The 19,124-nt window shown below is 43.3% G+C and overlaps 2 protein-coding genes across 2 annotated transcripts; both read left to right on the forward strand.

Annotated features, from left to right (window-relative positions):
* The first annotated feature begins 324 nt into the window (after positions 1 to 324).
* Positions 325 to 7,813, forward strand: si:dkeyp-97a10.3 (putative uncharacterized protein DDB_G0291608). The gene is made up of 7 exons (XM_062985167.1): positions 325 to 353; positions 409 to 545; positions 670 to 936; positions 2,232 to 2,516; positions 3,796 to 3,900; positions 3,982 to 4,043; positions 4,981 to 7,813. The coding sequence occupies exons 1-7, from the start codon at positions 325 to 327 to the stop codon at positions 7,093 to 7,095; spliced, it is 3,000 nt and encodes a 999-aa protein (XP_062841237.1). The 3' UTR covers positions 7,096 to 7,813.
* Positions 7,814 to 18,137: 10,324 nt separating this feature from the next.
* LOC134300747 (free fatty acid receptor 3-like) lies at positions 18,138 to 19,124 on the forward strand. The gene has a single exon (XM_062985168.1). It carries the CDS (start codon positions 18,138 to 18,140, stop codon positions 19,122 to 19,124), a length of 987 nt encoding a protein of 328 aa, XP_062841238.1.

Genomic DNA, 19,124 nt, shown 5'->3' on the forward strand with positions numbered 1-19,124 from the left:
AAAAGTCACCTTAAATATTAAATAATGAAATGAATGAAGGTTTTATGATTACGGTTGATTATGAGACAGTTTAATAAATACGTTTTGTCAATATTAACAACATCAACAAACTTTAAGCAATTTAAATAATACAAAGTAAAAAACTGTAATGAATTTGGACATTAAAGCTGTTGAGACTAATAATACTAACATCTTAACAGCGCTGCCGTGGACGTTGTGTCAGGACCCAGCGCCCATCCAGTTCCAGACTTCCCCCGTCCTGGCTGTCTCGGGAAGCGATGCCGTGTTCGTAGTGCAGACCGTCACCAACGTCTTCTCCATCACATGGCTCGCTCCTGGAGGAGGCACGCTGGGCAACTGGATCGGTGGCCAGGCCGTACTCAACCCCCTGACTCAGTACCAGGGCAGAGTGGACATCGGCGCCACGCAGCTCAAGATCAGCGCCAGTCGTCTCAGCGATGCCGGAAACTACACGGTCACGGTGACGCCCGCTGCCACCACCGGTCTGGCCACCAACTCGCGCTCGGTCACGCTGAGGGTGTTTGGTAAGACATGAACAGTGAGTTCCTCAGTGTTTGATTATCTTCTAGTATCTTCTACAGTCATGAGGATTGTTCTAAACTAAAAAGACCTTCAAAAAGACCTCGTGTGTGTGTTTGTGTGTTTTAGATGCTGTTGGTCCGGCCAGCCTGTTCGTGCCCTCTTTGGCTATAGAAGGTGGCAACGTGTCCCTAAGCTGCAGCTGGTCCAAGGGCACAGAGACCAAAGTGGCATGGAGCAAAGGTGGCACGGATCTCTCCTCAGACCCTCGTGTAAACATCAACGCTGGATCTCTGATCATTAATCCAGCCAACAGGAACGATTCTGGACAATACACCTGCACCGTCAGCAACCCGGTCAGCACACAGAGCGCGACGGCCGGCCTCACCGTTAACTGTATGTTCTAAACCAGTGGAGCGTAGATAGCTTAATGCTTTTTGTACCCTTTTGTGTTTTCCAGTCCTTCTAAAGGTCCTGTATGAATTTATATTAGTTCACAGTCTCTTTGTGAGGACTATCAGTATGGTATAACTGTCCACAGAACAGTCATTGAAAATAAGTTAATATATGATTAATAAATAAATGGAACTACAGCCACACTACCTAGGTCAGGCTGTCCCACTACTACACACAGTCTATCACTCCGAGTTGCAGAAGTCAGAGGCCGTGACTTAAAGCCACTATAAAAGAATTGCTTGCATCATCTCCACAGTGAAGTAGCAATTTAACAATATGCATCAAGAAGGTACCACCATTTTTTCCTGTAAAATACGATGCCGGTCTCAATGTCACATGTTATAGAGATGGGTTATAGCAGCAGAAGTAGAAAATCAGGACCAATGACCCACTAAACCACCAAAGAAACACAAGACTACTCATCCAAGCGATGCTTGAGTGGTGCAGAAGTTCTGGGGATCCAGGGTTCGATTCTGAGTGGTGCCATCAGCCCGTCGGGTGTCTGCATGGACATGATTGGCTAATGTCAGACCGTGTGGTGGCCGAAACAGCCCTAGCATTGGAAGGTCCACTTGGTGGAGGTGGCGTTAGGTCATTGTGCTCTTAGTGCTGATCCCAGGCCTGGATGGAAATAGGAGGGTTGCGTGAGGAAGTGCATACGGCGTAAAAACTGTGCCTAATGTCTGGTATGTGGACCAGATCTGTTGAGGCAACCCCTAAATACTTAGTACTCCCTATTTTATGTGTGTCGTAACCAGACACTAAACAGGGAGGCTGAATTTTGGCTTTTTAAAGTGTGTAAAATCCATCATTGAGAAATATCTATGACCTGCTAGGAACCCCTGACCTCAACCCCTTGAACACCTTTGGAATAAATTGGAATTTTGACTATAAGCCACGCATTCTCGTCCAGCATCACAAAGCCTCTTTTAATTCTCTGGCCGATAGTTACCACACCCAGTACAAAAAATAGTAGGAAGCCTTCCCAAAAATGTGGAGTCTCTTTAAACTTTAAAAGCTTTTCTTCATGTCTTTGTAGAGCTTGTTTCTCTTGGAACAAGAAAGGGCCTTCCCTAAACTGTTGCTGCCAAACTAGAAGCATGTAATTTTCTTAAAATTAGAAGGGGCGTCCCAATACTTTTGTCCCTATAGTGTAGCAGCAGTACAGTGGGGAGGCAACTCCATCTTACTCTTCTGTCTTAATGTCTTACGTTATGATATTTGTTCTACTCCAGATGGTCCGGACACGCCTCAGATGACCAAAACGTCCTCGGATTGCGTGGGCGGCGGAGATTCCACCGTGGGTCAGTCGGTCCGGCTGACCTGCACATGTGTGTCTCTGCCCCCCGCCCTCCTATCGTGGCAGTTTAACGGCCAGACGCTGGCGGGCGGCCAGTCGACCGGCGGCGCGCTGAGCCTGCAGGTCTTCTCCACCAATCAGAGCGGCCAGTACGTCTGCTCGGCGAGTAACAGCGTCACCATGAAAACGTCGCAGCAGCAGATCAGCCTCAGCGTTGTGGGTGAGTGAGCTGGAATGGATATCTGTGCAGGGAAATCGCTTCGTGGATGGCTTACGTCCGTTTCTCAGTTATTGGAACATTATTGTTTTGAGGGTCCAAATCAGAAGGTGCATGGTGTTATGTGAAACTAGCTATTGAGGGAAGGGGGGGGGGGGGGGTACACATCAGTGCACCCTCAGTGCAGGTCCCAAGCCCAGATAAAAAGAAGAACTGCATAAAAAAGAACACCCGAACGAATGATCCGCTTTGGCGCCCCCTAGTGGCAGCAGCAGTTCTATTTTGTCCCCAATTCCCACGTAAACGACAAACATTACAGTGGGGAAGTTCAGAAAGCTGTGTGCCAATGTATAAAGTACATGGAACAGCAGCATCTTTGCCAAGGTCAGGAGGACCACCCAAACTGTCACTTCATGCTGAAATGCACTGATTTTCTGGATGGTCAGATCCAAGAACCAACAAAACAGGTCTGCCATAAATGAGAAGATCAGGTTGGTTGCTGATCACATGGACAGAAGAGGCAGCCTCGAAAATCACATGATGTAAAACTCGCTCGACTGTGGGCGGTGTATTCCATGTATTTCAAGTACGCTTCTAATTCATTCTGTTTCCTGCTGGTTGTTTACATTTTCGGCATTTAGCGGATGCTTTTACCCAAAGCGACTTACAGTACTGTGACAGTATACAATCTGAGCAATTGAGGGTTGAGGGCCTTGCTCAAGGGCCCAACAGTGGCAACCTGGCAGTGGTGGGGCTTAAACTGGCAACCTTTTGGTTACTAGTCCAGTAACTTAACTACTAGGCTAAAGCTGGTTGTTGTATTATATCTGACCATGCGGACACGTTCTCTCTCTCTCTGTGTGTGTGTGTGTTTGGGGATTTTCTTGAACCCTTGGTGACAGACCACTGTTCCATGTAAGTGTTAACATGGTAATGCCACAGCGGTAAGCGGCACAGTGGTAAAGTGGGTAGAGCTGTCGCATCACAGTAGGGCCTGGGGTCCTTTGTGTGTCTGCGTGGGTTTTCTCCGGGTGCTCCGGTTTCCTCCCACAAGCCCAAAGACCTACAAAATTGTGTGTGTGTGTGTGTGTGTCTGCCCTGTGATGGACTGGCAACCTGTCCAGGGTTCCAGGCTGCTGTCCACTATATGCACAATGACCAGGATAAAATGGTGGTAAAACAGACAATGACTGAATGAATAAATAAATGAATAAATATGTGAAATGTCGACGTCCATCAGAGACGTCTGTAAATAAATCTTTTCTTTTCGGGCTCTTCGCAGGTACGTGTCTGAGCGTGGGCGCCGTAGCAGGAATCGTCGTTGCCTGTTTTGTCGCTCTCGTGTTAATTATCGTCGCCATCGTGCTGATTCTTCGCCAGCGTAGAGGTAAAACTCGTCTTTATTCCGTCACGTCTGACCTCCGGTGTTTCGGACTGCACATGTGACCCTCAGGTCTGTCTGTTTCAGTCGATCGGAGGCTCAGGACCGTCATCAGACATCAGAAGCAAAGTCTGAACAACAGGCCGACGGTAGGAAAATAGCTAGCATACAGATATTTGGTCAAAAGTGTGTGGATGCCGGTTATATTAAATAATAATAATAATAATTTAAAGCAGATGGGACACCTTTATTCGTCATATTAATGTCTACACATGTACAGATCAAAATTCTTTGGAAGCAAGGTCAGCCACTATGTGGCATCCCTGGAGCCAAGAGGGTTAAGGGCCTTGCTTAAGGGCCCGACAGTGGCAGAGCCCGAATTCAAACCCACAACCTTCCAGTTGGTAACATGCACCTCTACCCACTAGTCTACGACTGTCCAATATTAAACGTAGGTGTATAAACTCAGTTATTTCTTTGTAGGGCAGTTGTAGCCTGGCACTTAAGGTACTGGACTAGTAATTAAAAGGTTGCTGGTTCAAGCCCCACCACTGCCAGGTCGCCACTGTTGGGCCCTTAAGCAAGGCCCTTAACCCTCAATTGCTTAGACGAAATATACTGTCACAGTACTGTAAGTCGCTTTGGATAAAAGCGTCTGATAAATGCTGACAATGTAAACGTTATGTTGAATATGCCTTAAACTTTATGGCAACAGTTTAGGGAAGGTCATTTCCTGTTCTAGCTTGACTTAACTCTGACCTCAACCCTACTAAACAGCTGTTGGATGAATCGGAACACTGATTGCAAGCCAGACATTCTCGTCACACATCAGTGCTCAATCTCACACATTCTGTTTAGACTGAATGGCACAAATTCCTACAGGCACACTCCAAAATTATGAATTAAGAAGAGGAGAATGTTATAGCCAATAGAAGTGAGAGGCAACCGATTAAACACCAATGGTTTTGGAATGAAATGTCCAACAAGCCTGTGGTGAGGTGTGCACATACTTTTGGCCACATGGTGTCGCTGTTTACAACATTTAAAAATCCATATGAATGATGTTATGAATGTCTTATTTTTTAGAGTCCTGCAGCGTTACAGAATGGCCATGACAATCCCGAGTTCCTTGAAGACCAACCTGATCCACCTCTGCATCATGTAAACAGACTCGATCAAAACACCACAAACATCTGGCACACCGGTCACGGAAACAATGAACCGCTGAGACAAAACAGACCGATCAACAATAACATCCCACAAAATAACAACATACGTCCGGATAACACAGACGGAAACTCCAACTCATACAGGCATGAAAACAGCCAATCAAATCCACACGGTCGCCCACAACAGAATCCGAATATTCTAATCCAGACGGGCCACGGCGAGCAAGGAACTCAGACCGTCCTCATCAACCTCAACACTCAGCCCCGGCAGCGGAATGCCGACGCACAGCCTGCGACGGTGCACGTCAGTCTCGCCGCACCCCAGACGCCTTCAGGACGGCCGAACGAGAACCACAACCATCAACAAAGCGATCCAAATACGGTCCAGCAGCTTGTCGTGCCTCGCCAGGAGAACCAGAACGCCCAAAATGCCATGCAGTATGAGGAGCGAAGCAACAGATTTCAGGAGCAGAATCATCCTCAGTACCTCAGGAACCCGACACAGGGAGACCACGCAGGACCGGCTGCACTTAGGAGAACCTTAGAACATGTAGAGCACAGTGATAACGTTCATAACGGCTACTCACACAACCGGCACACGAGTCCAAACCACACCCGATCCCAACCAGTACCAAACGAAGTTTCTAATCGCTCTGATGCAAGTGCAGATCTCCGTCAGATGCCGTGGGACCGCATGCATGGTACACCAGCATATCCCAATCATCAAGCGGAAGATTCAGACAGCGACGAGTCCCAGACTTCATCACAAGACAGGTCAGACTCAGAAAGAGCGAGTCCAGGTCCGAATCTGAGACCGCGAAGGTCACCGGTGGACGGACGAATAAGGAATGTCTCCAATCCTTCCAGAAGAGACTTGTTAAGGCAACTTGCTCAAGGTGCTGCGCAGAGACGGTATCGAACAGACCAGCAAAGTATGACAGCCAGGCAGCAAAATGTAGGCATATCCCAGAGAACAAATGCTCCTCAGCATCAAACCGCACAAACTCAGACCTCTACACCAACACGTTTCACCACTCAGGCTGCTCCAGATCACAGACAGGTCACCTCAAACCCTGTTCCGCTCACCCAGGCCGCCCTGCAGCAGCACACCAACCAGACCTCTACACCAACACGTTTCACCGCTCAGGCTGCTCCAGATCACAGACAGGTCACCTCAAACCCTGTTCCGCTCACCCAGGCCGCCCTGCAGCAGCACACCAACCAGACCTCTACACCAACACGTTTCACCGCTCAGGCTGCTCCAGATCACAGACAGGTCACCTCAAACCCTGTACCGCTCACCCAGGCCGCCCTGCAGCAGCACACCAACCAGACCTCTACACCAACACGTTTCACCACTCAGGCTGCTCCAGATCACAGACAGGTCACCTCAAACCCTGTTCCGCTCACCCAGGCCGCCCTGCAGCAGCACACCAACCAGACCTCTACACCAACACGTTTCACCGCTCAGGCTGCTCCAGATCACAGACAGGTCACCTCAAACCCTGTTCCGCTCACCCAGGCCGCCCTGCAGCAGCACACCAACCAGACCTCTACACCAACACGTTTCACCGCTCAGGCTGCTCCAGATCACAGACAGGTCACCTCAAACCCTGTACCGCTCACCCAGGCCGCCCTGCAGCAGCACACCAGTCAGACCTCAAACCCCCTCCCTAACATGACACACCAAACCCAAACCGCCCTGCAGCACCCCGGGACTCAACCCATACCCAGTCAGACTCTTCCAGCCAAGCAGATCAACCGTGAAGGTCAGGCTGTTCCGACCCCCCCTCCTGTTCTGCGACCGGCAGAGTTTAGAACGCTGCCACGGGAGCCTTTACAGCAACCACGCCCTCTACAGACCATCCAGATCATGAAACGACCTACAGTCGGACATCACAGACCTCACAACGTGCACAGACGTCCCAGGACCATGCATGCCAACCTGCACAGACACATAGAAAACCCACACATGCATGCCAGCGCTCACAAACACCCAGCACATATGAATCAGCCAAGAGACTTTTTATAGAGTCAAAAAACACTGATGAGCTCTTTTTTGGGTGGATACAAAAAAAATCTAAGTGTGTGTGTGCCCTGTTTGTGGCGTTTCCTGCTTTTTTACCATGACTTGGATCCACTGTGACCCTGACTAAGCTTAAGCAATGGTTAAACAGAAAGTTAATTATTGTATGAATGGTCCAGGGGTCAAAATACCACTGGACCACATGGCTCAGACTTAAACATTAGGCAGGAAAAACACAACACTGTTGACAGAGCCCAAAGTTTACTGTGTAACAGGTGTAAAAAGGAGGTAAACGTCATGACAAATCTATACCTCTGCCGATTCTGCCCTCTGGTGGTCAGGAGGAGTGTTACCACACTACAAGCATTAGGGACAAAATTAAATGCTAGTTTCAACATTGCTAAATCTTTGTATCAGCAATGTAATTAAAATTCTTTACAGGCCAATTATGTTTTAATGCATTTTAATTTAAAGTTCCGGGCTGCTCAAGCTCAAGTATGTTACATTTGCCTACAGCTGATAAGCGGGTTCAAGTCTCATTGGTGCCCGCTGCTTGGTTGTGCACTTTACAGACAATATTGGCCATGACTGAGGGAGAAAAGGTCAGAGAGAAAATCGCCTTGCCTCAATTCATCTACCTGTGGAGTATTTATCAATTTATATTAAAAATGACATCTTTGCCATGCTGAAACAGACTACTGAGATCTGAGTGTTTCTCTTCCAAACCTACTTTCACTTAATATACATTCAGTGGAGAATGTTTGTGAACCTTTCAGAATAAACTGAATTTCTACATAAGTTCAAATAACATTAAAATCATCTCTATCCAGGTGATAATAATAGATTCTATAGATACATTCTGCGTATATGAAACATTAAGCCTCCTCTCACCTGCAAAGTGCCTGTTTTGTCGTGGTGGGTCCGGGAAACACCCTGGACAGGTCGCCAGTCCATCACAGGGCAGAAAGACACACTTAGGGTATTTTCGATTCTCTCTAATTGGTCTGACGGCATGTCTTTGGACTAGTGGGAGACAACTGGACCACCCGCAGAAAACCCACATGGACACAGGGAGAACATGCAAACTCCACACAGAAAGGACCTTGGGGCATCTAACCCAGACCCTTCTTGCTGTGAGGAGACAGCGCTACCATGCTGTCTGAGATTAAACATATCAAATGAGTGAGTTTTAATGTAATGCCTATGAATTTTTCCTAGCTTATGGGTACTCCTCCACAACCATTAAGGCACAGCTCATGCACATGACAGACCAGTCTTGTAAAAAAAGCTTTCCCAAAAGAGTGGAGATTGTTATAGCCACAAAAGAGAGCAATATGGGCAACTCCATAGTAATTTTAAAGACTTTGACAAGTGTCAATACCAATGTCAATCCTTGTAATTTTCCACATACTTTTGTCCATACAATGTACAGGCTAGATCGTTTCTAACTGGTTACTATGTGGACTGATGTGTATTTTTGTAAGTGGTTGACAGGATATGACAAATGTTTTTAAAAATAAATCTAACAAATCTCTTATCTAATCCCTTAACGTCATGAGGTAACAATATTAACGTGCACACCAAAAAAGTGCTTCATTAGAGCCACAACCGTTGCTGCATTTTTGAAGGTTGGATTCTTGTCTTAATTATCCATTTTTACACTATTAAATAATTGTTTCTGAGTTTAGTTCTTTTGGAAAGATCTATATCCATTATTTTATTTCATTACATAAATCATTACAGGACCCATTTCTAACAGGTAAGATTTTTTACATTTTGGGTTTAGGAAAGGTCCTTTCCAGTTGAAGCATAACTGTGAAAGTTGAAAAAACACTATGGTATTTATATTTTTAATGAGTTAATGAGTTTTAATGAGACCCAAACTCGACCCTCACTGAACCCCTTTGGAATAAATTAAACATTGATTACGAGGCTGAACACATTTTGCTTGTAGGCTCAGGTCTGCACCCGATGTGAACTCCAGGTTCATTTCAGAGATTATATTAGTGTGTTTGTTTATACACTGAAAATGTGTGATTTAGAAGTAGCAGTTCAATTCTAGTAATCAGAATTAGTAATTCTAAATCATAATGACTTAATTATATTGCTTTATCACATATCGCTTTACTGCTGAATGTCAATTAACAAGTAAATTTGTTCATTTATTTATAAGAATTTTAACATCATGTTTTACTCACTATGGTTACATTCATGACAGGACGGTACTCATTACACAAGGTTCATCAGTTCACAAGTTTAATATCAAACACTGTCATGGACAATTTTGTATCTCCAATTCACCTCACTTGCACGTTTTTGAACTGCGGGAGGAAACCCATGCAAACTCTACACAGAAAGGACCCGTACCGCTCCACCTGGGAATCGGACCCAGGACCTTCTTACTGTGAGGCAACAGTGCTACCCACTGAGCCACCGTGCCACCCCAGTTAGCAAGTGAAAGTTTGGAGTGGTTTGCATAATTAAAATCACACATACAGTAGAATTTCATTGTAGTCTTGGAAATTTAATCATTTCTGCTTCTGAAACGTTCATTTCTGTTTCTATTCGTCAGCTTTGGCTGGATTCAAACGAACCCTGGTGTGATAGCTCTGTCGCAGTTAGTTACAGTTAGTGTGAAGCTTCCTGTCCTCTGGTGCACCTAATAAGCAGACCAAGGGTGTTTGAGCAGGATGTTTGGATTCACGGCCCGTTTCGAGAAATTCTGGTGCGATTCGTTTCAGATATGAACACAATATGAATAAAAGTAACCTGAATGAATCAAAAACAGTACATGATGTCTCAAGATGCGATAATAAACGTGACACCAGATAGTGCATTGAAAACAGTTAGTGTTATAAAAGTGAACATGCAGTGTAGGAGTTTCTGGTGCTGTTTTGACTCCTTTATTAGCAAAAATACAACCACGTATATACCCTGATAAGTGCATTAAGCCCAGTGTGATGCGACAACATTAGGTGTCACTGTCCACAGTCAAAAGTGCTTTATATTGCCCACGATTCAAAATAAACAAGTTGTTTGCTCAAAATTACCAGAAATATGTTTGGAGGACAATGTAACAAGAGGAGCAAATCATGAGTTTAGGTATTAATGAAGGTGCTTATTAGGGTTGCCAACCGTCCCGTAAAATACGGAATCGTTCCGTATTTGGAAACTAAACGCGGTGTTCCGACAGATACGGGACGCGCTTTGTTCCGTATTTTTATCAATGGGAGACAAATGCTCAGATTAGACTGTTCGATACCAGAGCTGGGCGGTTCCTGAATCACCCGGGTTAATGATTCGAATCTTTGTACTGAATCAGGAATCACGAGTCCGAAAACTCAATGAACCCGGATCCTACGAGTCCTCTGACTGGCTGCAGCTCAGTATACAAGGCGAGTGAGCCGACTCACCGGAAACACATCTGACTCAGATGATTTGGCTGAACCAAACCGACTTCACTCCAGTCTATGAATCTAAGTAATAAGTTTAATACAAGCGGTTCGTTATGTGGCTTATTTTATGCACATGCTATTATTATTATTATTATTATTATCAGCAGTAGTGGTATAGATTAGTAATGCAGCATATTTTCTTGTAAACAAAATAACAAAATATAGTTATATTATTATTAAAATGCAAATGCTTACAGGCTACTTTAGTACTGTACCACTTATAGCCCCCCATGGTAATTTTAAACCCTTGACCCATTAATATACCCATCTGATTGGTAGGTGAGTCCACCCCCCTCTCCCGCATGATCAAGATTTTACTTAAAAAAGTGTCAACTTGTCACTGATAAGAGAAGTGTGAGGGGCCAAGAGAATTAAGAGAGAAGGATTTATTTACAGAAGATGAGAGCACAGAACACGTGATATTTGGATGCATTTTAATGCAGTAAATCAATCACAATCAGAACGTCAGTACAAGTGACTCAACTGACTCAAGTGACCCAAGTGAACCGGATCACATTACTGAGTGACTCAGATCAACCCGAGTGCATAAAATGTACTGAATTTACCACCACTATAAATTCTCAGCTGTTTGAGTAGCGCAGTGGGCAGAGCGCATAGTGCACGTTCTTCTGCCCTAGGTCCGAATCCGGCTTAGGGCGAAACTAAAGTAACACAAGCAGGGCCGGTGCTATGGGGGCGCTGGGGTGGGCAACACAGTCCACAACCGGGGCTGCATGTCAGTGTGAAGATGGATTATGTAAAAATGTTGTTTGTTGTTTTACCTAAAATATGGTTCTGATTTATTATTATAAAGAATGAAAATAATAAATGTTACACAGCCTAAATAAAACATTTTAATAATGCTTCTATGATGGTGTAAGACCCGATATGTTGTTTACAGGTGCCCCCCCCCCCCCCCCCCGCTCAGGTAAACACTTGGCATCCCGCCAGCCCAGGGTGTTCCTTATTTCCAGTTCTGAAAGTTGGCAACCCTAGTGCTTATTGACACAAAAATACATAAAATACACAAAAACACCACCAGAAAGTACAGTGACAGAAAACTTTGAAGGGGGCTAGTGTGACTACAAGTAAATATAAAACGTTAATAAGAAATATAAAGAACAAGAAATCTCAGGATGACTACAATAAGCCCTGTGCTAATCGCTAATGCTAATCGCGAATGCTAACAGAACTAACTAATACTAACCAAGGAACACAATAAGCTAAGCTAACTACTAAATAAATAAACAAAGAACTATTATGAAATGGTAAAAACAAGGAATTTGGTAAAAGGTGACCCAGCAGAGGAAAAACACAATTCTGTGCAATGAATGAGAGCTATAGAGGGTGTTTTATGGTGGTCCTGGTATCTCCAGGGCTGTTTTGCTGTCAGTGGAACCAGTAATGATATATCATTCAAAAAGAAATCCCAATACTGTCCATAATACACACGTTCCCTACAAGTGTACGTAAATATTGACTACATCTGTACAAAATGTAATAACAAAATATCTGTACAAAATATTAAAAACTGTTTAAAATGGGTGTTCATGTTTTCCAGTTTACCAAAGCACAGTCTGTTTCATGCCCTTAAATCTGTCTCATGTGGTGGGTTTTATTCATTGGAACAGTCCTACTTGGAGAGTGTACGCCCTGCTCCCCAGCACCCTGAACGCTTCCTTGGACCCGTTCATCTTCTATTTCTCGTCTTCAGCGCTCAGAGACACCGTCAACCACTTGTTACGGAGACTCACCATTCGGTTGAACCTTTCCTCCTGCAACTACCAACTACCAAACTGCATCACCACTACGGACAACAAACAGAGTTCCAGAACAGAGGACAGTTCTCGTAACAATCAGTTACAGACCAGTACCGATTTTTAGGGTTCGTGAGACCAATGCAACCAATACACTCACTATATAGCATATGGACATGCATAAGTATATAGACATGCATACTTATTAGCAATGGGTGTGGCTGAAACTAATTTCATAAGTGTAAAAAAAAAATAAATAAATAAAAAAGTATATACAACACTGTAAAAAATAAAAAGTATTTGTGATTTCTTCTGTTTTGGCTAATTAGTCACATTTAAATGTATTAATCTTCCAAAAAAGATGACATGAGTAAAATGCAACTTTTAAATGATCTGTCACCTTTTGTCCAACATCAATGCCTGACCACATAAATGCTCCTTTGACTGAATTAACACATTTTCCACAGACACTTTCCAATATTTCTGAGGAAAGATTTCCCTGATGAGTGGAGGCTGTTATAGCTACAAAGCGAAGGAAGAAACCACACCATATTGGTCTTTGAATGGGACATCCAACAAGATCATGGTCGGGTGGCCGCATAACCTTGACCATATCATGTACATGCTTGCAAAATGCTTTGGTCTAGTTTCTTAGACAAGTATTTTAGTTTTTACAGAACTGGATGCTTCATGGTTTATGTATGTTTTTTTATTACTTTTTATACAGTCATACAATCTTCTTACATGCAGAAGAACAGTTCTGACCTACATGGGATGGTAACAGGGTGTTACTTTTACAACTAGTTGGTTTCCTTCCTGTTAGAGCTGCCCAGGCAACTGTAAAGGAGAAGTGGAAACATTAAGCTCATGTTCAGTCTTGAATCAGTTGGATCTTTTAGTTCTGATCTGGCTGAGGAAGCAACGTCAGCACAACATCATTCATGCTTCGAACTCACTATTCCGACTCTGGACTGGTCTCTGAGACTGTAAAAATGTCTGGTTTTTAGATGAATCAATCAAGAACCTGCGAAATGGCACATGCCATCTTCATGGGCTCTTCTTTCATTATCCAGCGGCGGATTTCTACACAGAGCCGTAACATGCACAAGTGAACATATTACACCGAGGTATTCCTCCACTGCTCATCCTGATGCTTTGACCACACAATAGCGGCCGTACTGGAGTCGCCGTTACAGCACCGTTACCCTTCCCTCAGAAGCGTCCAAATGTCTCTGTAGAGCACCTGACCAGGCCGGTAGCACCGTTGGGATCTTTGACCGCTCTAGGAAGACCCACCATCCCAGGCATCTAAATTGAAAAGCTGTCCACAAGAGGAACCCTGAGGACCTGGAGAGATTTTGGACTGAGGAGATGATCTCAGATTCCTGGCTTCATTCATAAAGGATTATAAAAAAAGACTTGGTGCTATAATTCTGTCAGAAGTGGGGCCAGGAGGAAGGGGATGGCACAAATGACACAAATAAAAACGGTGTTTTTTCTTCTTAACAATAATTAAAGCATAAGTCATACCAAGGACTTTCTGGCAGTCAAGGCTTCCTTCCTGTTTTCACCACTGAAACTCTGAAGCTGATTATTTATAGTAAAGGTTAATAGCAAACAAATACAACAAGGCTGCTCAAGGATCTACATGTTACATGTTTTTAAGTATATTTGGTTTATGTTATATAAAATTTTTTCTGTGATTTAAGTTCCTCAAAGTTCCTCAAAGAAGGACCTTTTCATATTGGGCATATTTATTTTATGACCGCAGCCTCATTAACTATTGTCTTTGATTGCACATCTCTACCACAGCACATGGTACAGTGTACATTATTAAAATAAAAAGTAAAAAGTAAAGCAATAAACAAGTTAAAAGTCTAATTACAGTCTAGATTCTTCTGAGACTCAAGACACCAAGTGATCCAGTTTTTAATGCATTTTTCCTCCCAATCTAGGTGTATCCAGTTACCCAATTTTGTATTTCCACTTCCACTGCCAGCCAGTTGTTGTCTGTGTAGGCACCTGGATGGTCGATAGCAGAGCAGGGATTCAAACTCGCTAGCTGTGCAACTCCACAGGGTTTCCATGTGTTGTGTTTGGGCTGCAGACAGGCCAGTCCAGCAGCTGCACTCTTTAATAAGTCTAGCTTGGGTTTCATAGAACACATAGACTGGTCAACTTATTTAGTTTGGTGACAGTCAGCATCTGTGTAAGAGTGTGGATCACACGGGTAAAAAGCCTTTACCTTTGTGAGGTCTATCAGCAGTCTAGAACCTTTCAACAGAACCAAATAAAAAAAAGCGTCTTTGAGTATCTTGAAAAGCGCTATATAAATAAAATGTATTATTATTATAAATAAACCGAAATCAAAGAAGCTTTTGAAACAAGAATCAAATAGATGAACACAAGACCTCAAAAAAAAGTACTCAACATACACTGTATGCTCAAAAGTATGTGCACCCTCCTTCTAATTATAACGTTCACATGTTTCAGCCACACTTCTGTAAAATTATGCTTCTGACTGTGGAGACAGGTTGGGGAAGGGCCTTTCCTGTTCCAGCATGAAGCAAACCTCATCAAACTACATTGGAATAATTTAGAACATCGATTCTGTGCCTGACCTCACTAACACTCTCTGGACTTAATGGGCACAAATTCCCAAAGACACAGTCCATACACATTCCTACTAATTTTAATCCTAATTTTAATTTCCTATGTATTTTCACTGTGAAGTTGACCTATTTAAACATAAAGCCGTGTAGCCTAGTGGTTAAGGTATTGGACTAGTAATCAGAAGATCGCTGGTTCAAGCCGCACCACTGCCAGGCTGCTGCTGTTGGGCCCTTGAGCAAGGCCCTTAACCCTCAACTTCTCAGACTGTATACTGTAACTGTAATGTAAGTCGCTTTGGATAAAGGCGTCTGCTAAATGCGTCTGCTAAATGCAGAAAATGTAAATGTAATGTAAATGATGAGAATGATGAGGTTTCCAGCAGCTTGCCGACAGCCCTGACATACTTCCTGTTTCAAACACAGAATTAAAACTCAGAGCTCAGACATTTCCAGTAGCAGATTTATAAATAGTCTGGTTAACATGTCAAACGTTACAGAAACTGAAAGCTTAAACAAGCTGCTGATGTGCGAGCGACCGGTTCAGCTGTTAATGTCTTCTTATAGGAGGTAAGAGAGGGAATAACCTGTCTGGTTTGAGCATGCAGGAAGGCTGTAGTACCTCAGACCTGAACTAACTTATACCTGATGCGCACGTCGTAAAATTCCCAAGATCTTCATGAGTTTGCTTCTGTGACTGAATGATTCTGAACAGTGTATGTGTTTGGACTCCTGATTCTTCACAGCTGTGTCCGTATAATTAGAGTTTGTCTGACTGCACCACCAAAAAAAATGCTGTCAGGGTCTGTATGAAAACCCAACGCATAAAAATGTAAGATGTAAAAGGAATTTTTTCCACATTTCCAAAATGAAACAAACAACAAGCTTCACATTGGCGTGACAAAATCAGCACCTCAAACTACACTTTCTTGCAAAACACAAAAAAAGCAGGACCAATGGGCCACGTCACAAAGTTAAATTACATTATATAATTATAAAAACACCATAAAATTAAGAAATGTTCATGTACACCGATCAGCTATAACATTAAAACCACCTCCTTTCACCCTGTTCTTCAATGGTCAGGACCCCCACAGGACCACCACAGAGCAGGTGTTATTTAGGTGGTGGATCATTCTCAGCATTGCAGTGACACTGACATGGTGGTGGTGTGTTAGTGTGTGTTGTGCTGGTATGAGTGGATCAGACACAGCAGCACTGATGGAGTTTTTAAACACCTCACTCTCACTGCTGGACTGAGAATAGTCCACCAACCAAAAACATCCAGCCAACAGCGCCCTGTGGGCAGCGTGAAGGTCTAGAGGATGACCAACTCAAACAGCAGCAGTAGATGAGCGATCATCTCTGACTTTACATCTACAAGGTGGACCAACTAGGTAGGCGTGTCTAATAAAGTGGACAGTGAGTGGACACAGTATTTAAAAACTCTAGCAGCGCTGCTGTGTCTGATCCACTCATACCAGCACAACACACACTAACACACCACCACCATGTCAGTGTCACTGCAGTGCTGAGAATGATCCACCACCTAAATAATACCTGCTCTGTGGGGGTCCTGACCATTGAAGAACAGGGTGAAAGCAGGTAAAAAAAACATGTAGAGAAACAGATGGACTACAGTCAGTAATTGTAGAACTACAAAGTTCTACAATTACCCCCCAAAGTAAAAAAAATCCTCCAGAAATTACCCAAAACTACCATGACATGGTTCAATTACTACTCATTGCGTGAGTGGCTCAGGACGCTGTTAGTCTCTGGTTAACACTCTGCAGACTAAAGGAACTAAGAGGTTTTTTTGAGTGAGTCGGTGGTGTGAACATTTATCACATGACTTCTCATTACAGCCCCGTTATTTTTGTATAATTAGACCTTAAGCTCATTCAGAACTAGAAATATCAGCAGCGTTTACAGTGTGCATCACAAAGTGCACCATCAGAGCCAAAACCCATCCCTGCACAGCTAAAGGTATGACTTCTGATCTACATGAGCTGATGTTGCTTTACAGCTTACACATTTATTATTTATTTATTGTTAAAGGTAAACAAATGTTAATATGTGTTATATCTAGTCATGTGCAGATGATGTAAAAGATTTTAACACATGATTGAATCCCTAATATGAACTATAAGCATGTGTTATGTATGTGTATATATATATATATATACGTATATTCATATATATGCCACTTGTTGCATGATGTCAAATTTCAGTTTGTAATTATTTTTAAACCTGCACAATTTAAAACATAAAATGTTATTGTAAAAGTTTACATTAATAAATTTTAATGTATTTAGAGCTGTAATAATACAGAACATATAGTAGTACAGCACTATAACAGTTTAGAGTAGTAATACTACACAGCAGCAATAGTATAGAGCTGTAATAGTACAGTAGAGCTGTAATAGTATCCTGTAATAGTACAGAGGTGTAATAGTACAGATCTGTAATATAACAGGGCAGTAATAATATAGAGCTGTAATAGTATAGAGCTATATTAGTATAGAGCTGGAATAATATAGAGCTGTTATTGTACAGTACAGTAGAGCAGTAATAGTGTAGAGCAGTAATAGTACACATACTAAGTTTAGTATAAATCAGTGTTTCTCTTTAGTAGCGTTATTATTCATCAGTCTAGCCAACTCTCTACTGGCAGACTAATGATTAAGATCAGAGCTATCAGCACTACTGCGTAACACTGCTTTATATGATCGTATTACAGAACCGTTTCCTCCGCTGCTAAAATTAAATTGCACTTCAAGTCCACACTGGAGCAATCTCATTAAATTTAGGAAAACCTGTTTCTGCACTCCTGCACCTAAATTTAGTTTGTTGTGCTTATAGAGTCTGCTCACATCTGTATATAATTTAGATCGTATCTCTTATTATAAGCCTTTTAAAGGTACTTAATAAAGGCTGTGGTCTTCAGACCATCCGTCCGCCCATCCAGTATTTTTAAAAGTGGTAGTTTAAATTTAAACTGTATTTAAATCATTATAAACAGGACATACTATTTATAATACTAAATTATTAGGGTAATTTAAAAATGTTGGTGTGATGAAAATGGCTTGAAAATATACACACTGCAATTGAAATCACTCATTCGGTGGTGCAGAACGTTCTGTAATTAAATTTGTGCAACTATTTCTTCATTAGTGATGATTGACTATAGATGGTTACCAAAACTTCTCGTTTTCCAGTTTACCAAAATGCCGGGCACGGTGTGGACCGAAGACCTACGCATGTGGGTCCTGCTTGTGGACAGTATCACACTGATCACAGGGCTCCCCGCCAACCTGCTCGCCCTCTTCATCTTCATCCGAAAAATGAGACAGCGAGCCACACCGCTCGACGTTCTCCTGCTCAACCTCAACATCTCGGACCTGGTCTTCCTCTTGTTTCTCCCATTCCACACCAAAGAGGCGGCCGACATGAAATGGACGGTCAGCTACTTTCTCTGTCCACTGTCGGGATTTATCTTCTACAGCACCTTCCACAACAGCATCTTGCTCCTAACTGCTATTGGTGTGGAGCGCTATCTGGGCGTGGCCTTCCCTATCGCCTACAAACTCAAGCGAGATCCCAGAATGGCCGTGCTCGCCAGCTTCATGATCTGGATCCTGTCCATGGGCCACTGCAGTATTGTTTACTTCATGCAGTACTATAAACACAACAAAACCCAGCTGGATCCATCCCACAAAAACTCCTGCTACAAGGAGTTCAGTGACGAGCAGCTCAGCGTCCTTCTCCCGTTTCGTCTGGAGCTGGCCATCGTACTTTTCAGCATCCCGTTTATAATCTCCTGCTTCTGCTACGTGAAATTCATCTTCATCCTCTCGCGGCTGCCCAACTTCAACCGTAAGAAGCGTCTCAGGGCCATCGGACTCGCTTTGGTCACCTTCCTGGTCTTCATAATCTGTTTCATGCCCTTAAATCTGTCTCATGTGGTGGGTTTTATTTATTGGAACAGTCCTAAATGGAGAGTGTACGCCCTGCTCCCCAGCACCCTGAACGCTTCCTTGGACCCGTTCATCTTCTATTTCTCGTCTTCAGCGCTCAGAGACACCATCAACCACTCGTTACGGAGACTCGCCATTCGGCTTTCCTTCAGGTTCAGCACCACAGAGAACAAACAGACGTCTAGAACAGAGGAAAGTTCTCGTGACAATCAGCTACAGACGACTACTGATTTTTAG

Source organism: Trichomycterus rosablanca, chromosome 23 (assembly GCF_030014385.1).
Source record: "Trichomycterus rosablanca isolate fTriRos1 chromosome 23, fTriRos1.hap1, whole genome shotgun sequence".
NCBI lineage: Eukaryota > Metazoa > Chordata > Actinopteri > Siluriformes > Trichomycteridae > Trichomycterus > Trichomycterus rosablanca.

Coding starts and splice junctions, on each gene's coding strand:
- LOC134300747 (XM_062985168.1), top strand. CDS start 18,138: ATGCCGGGCACGGTGTGGACCGAAGACCTACGCATGTGGGTCCTGCTT.
- si:dkeyp-97a10.3 (XM_062985167.1), top strand. CDS start 325: ATGGCTCGCTCCTGGAGGAGGCACGCTGG. Junction 354..408: donor TCCTGGAGGAGGCACGCTGG/GCAACTGGATCG, acceptor GTACCAGGGCAG/AGTGGACATCGGCGCCACGC. Junction 4,044..4,980: donor GTCTGAACAACAGGCCGACG/GTAGGAAAATAG, acceptor CTTATTTTTTAG/AGTCCTGCAGCGTTACAGAA.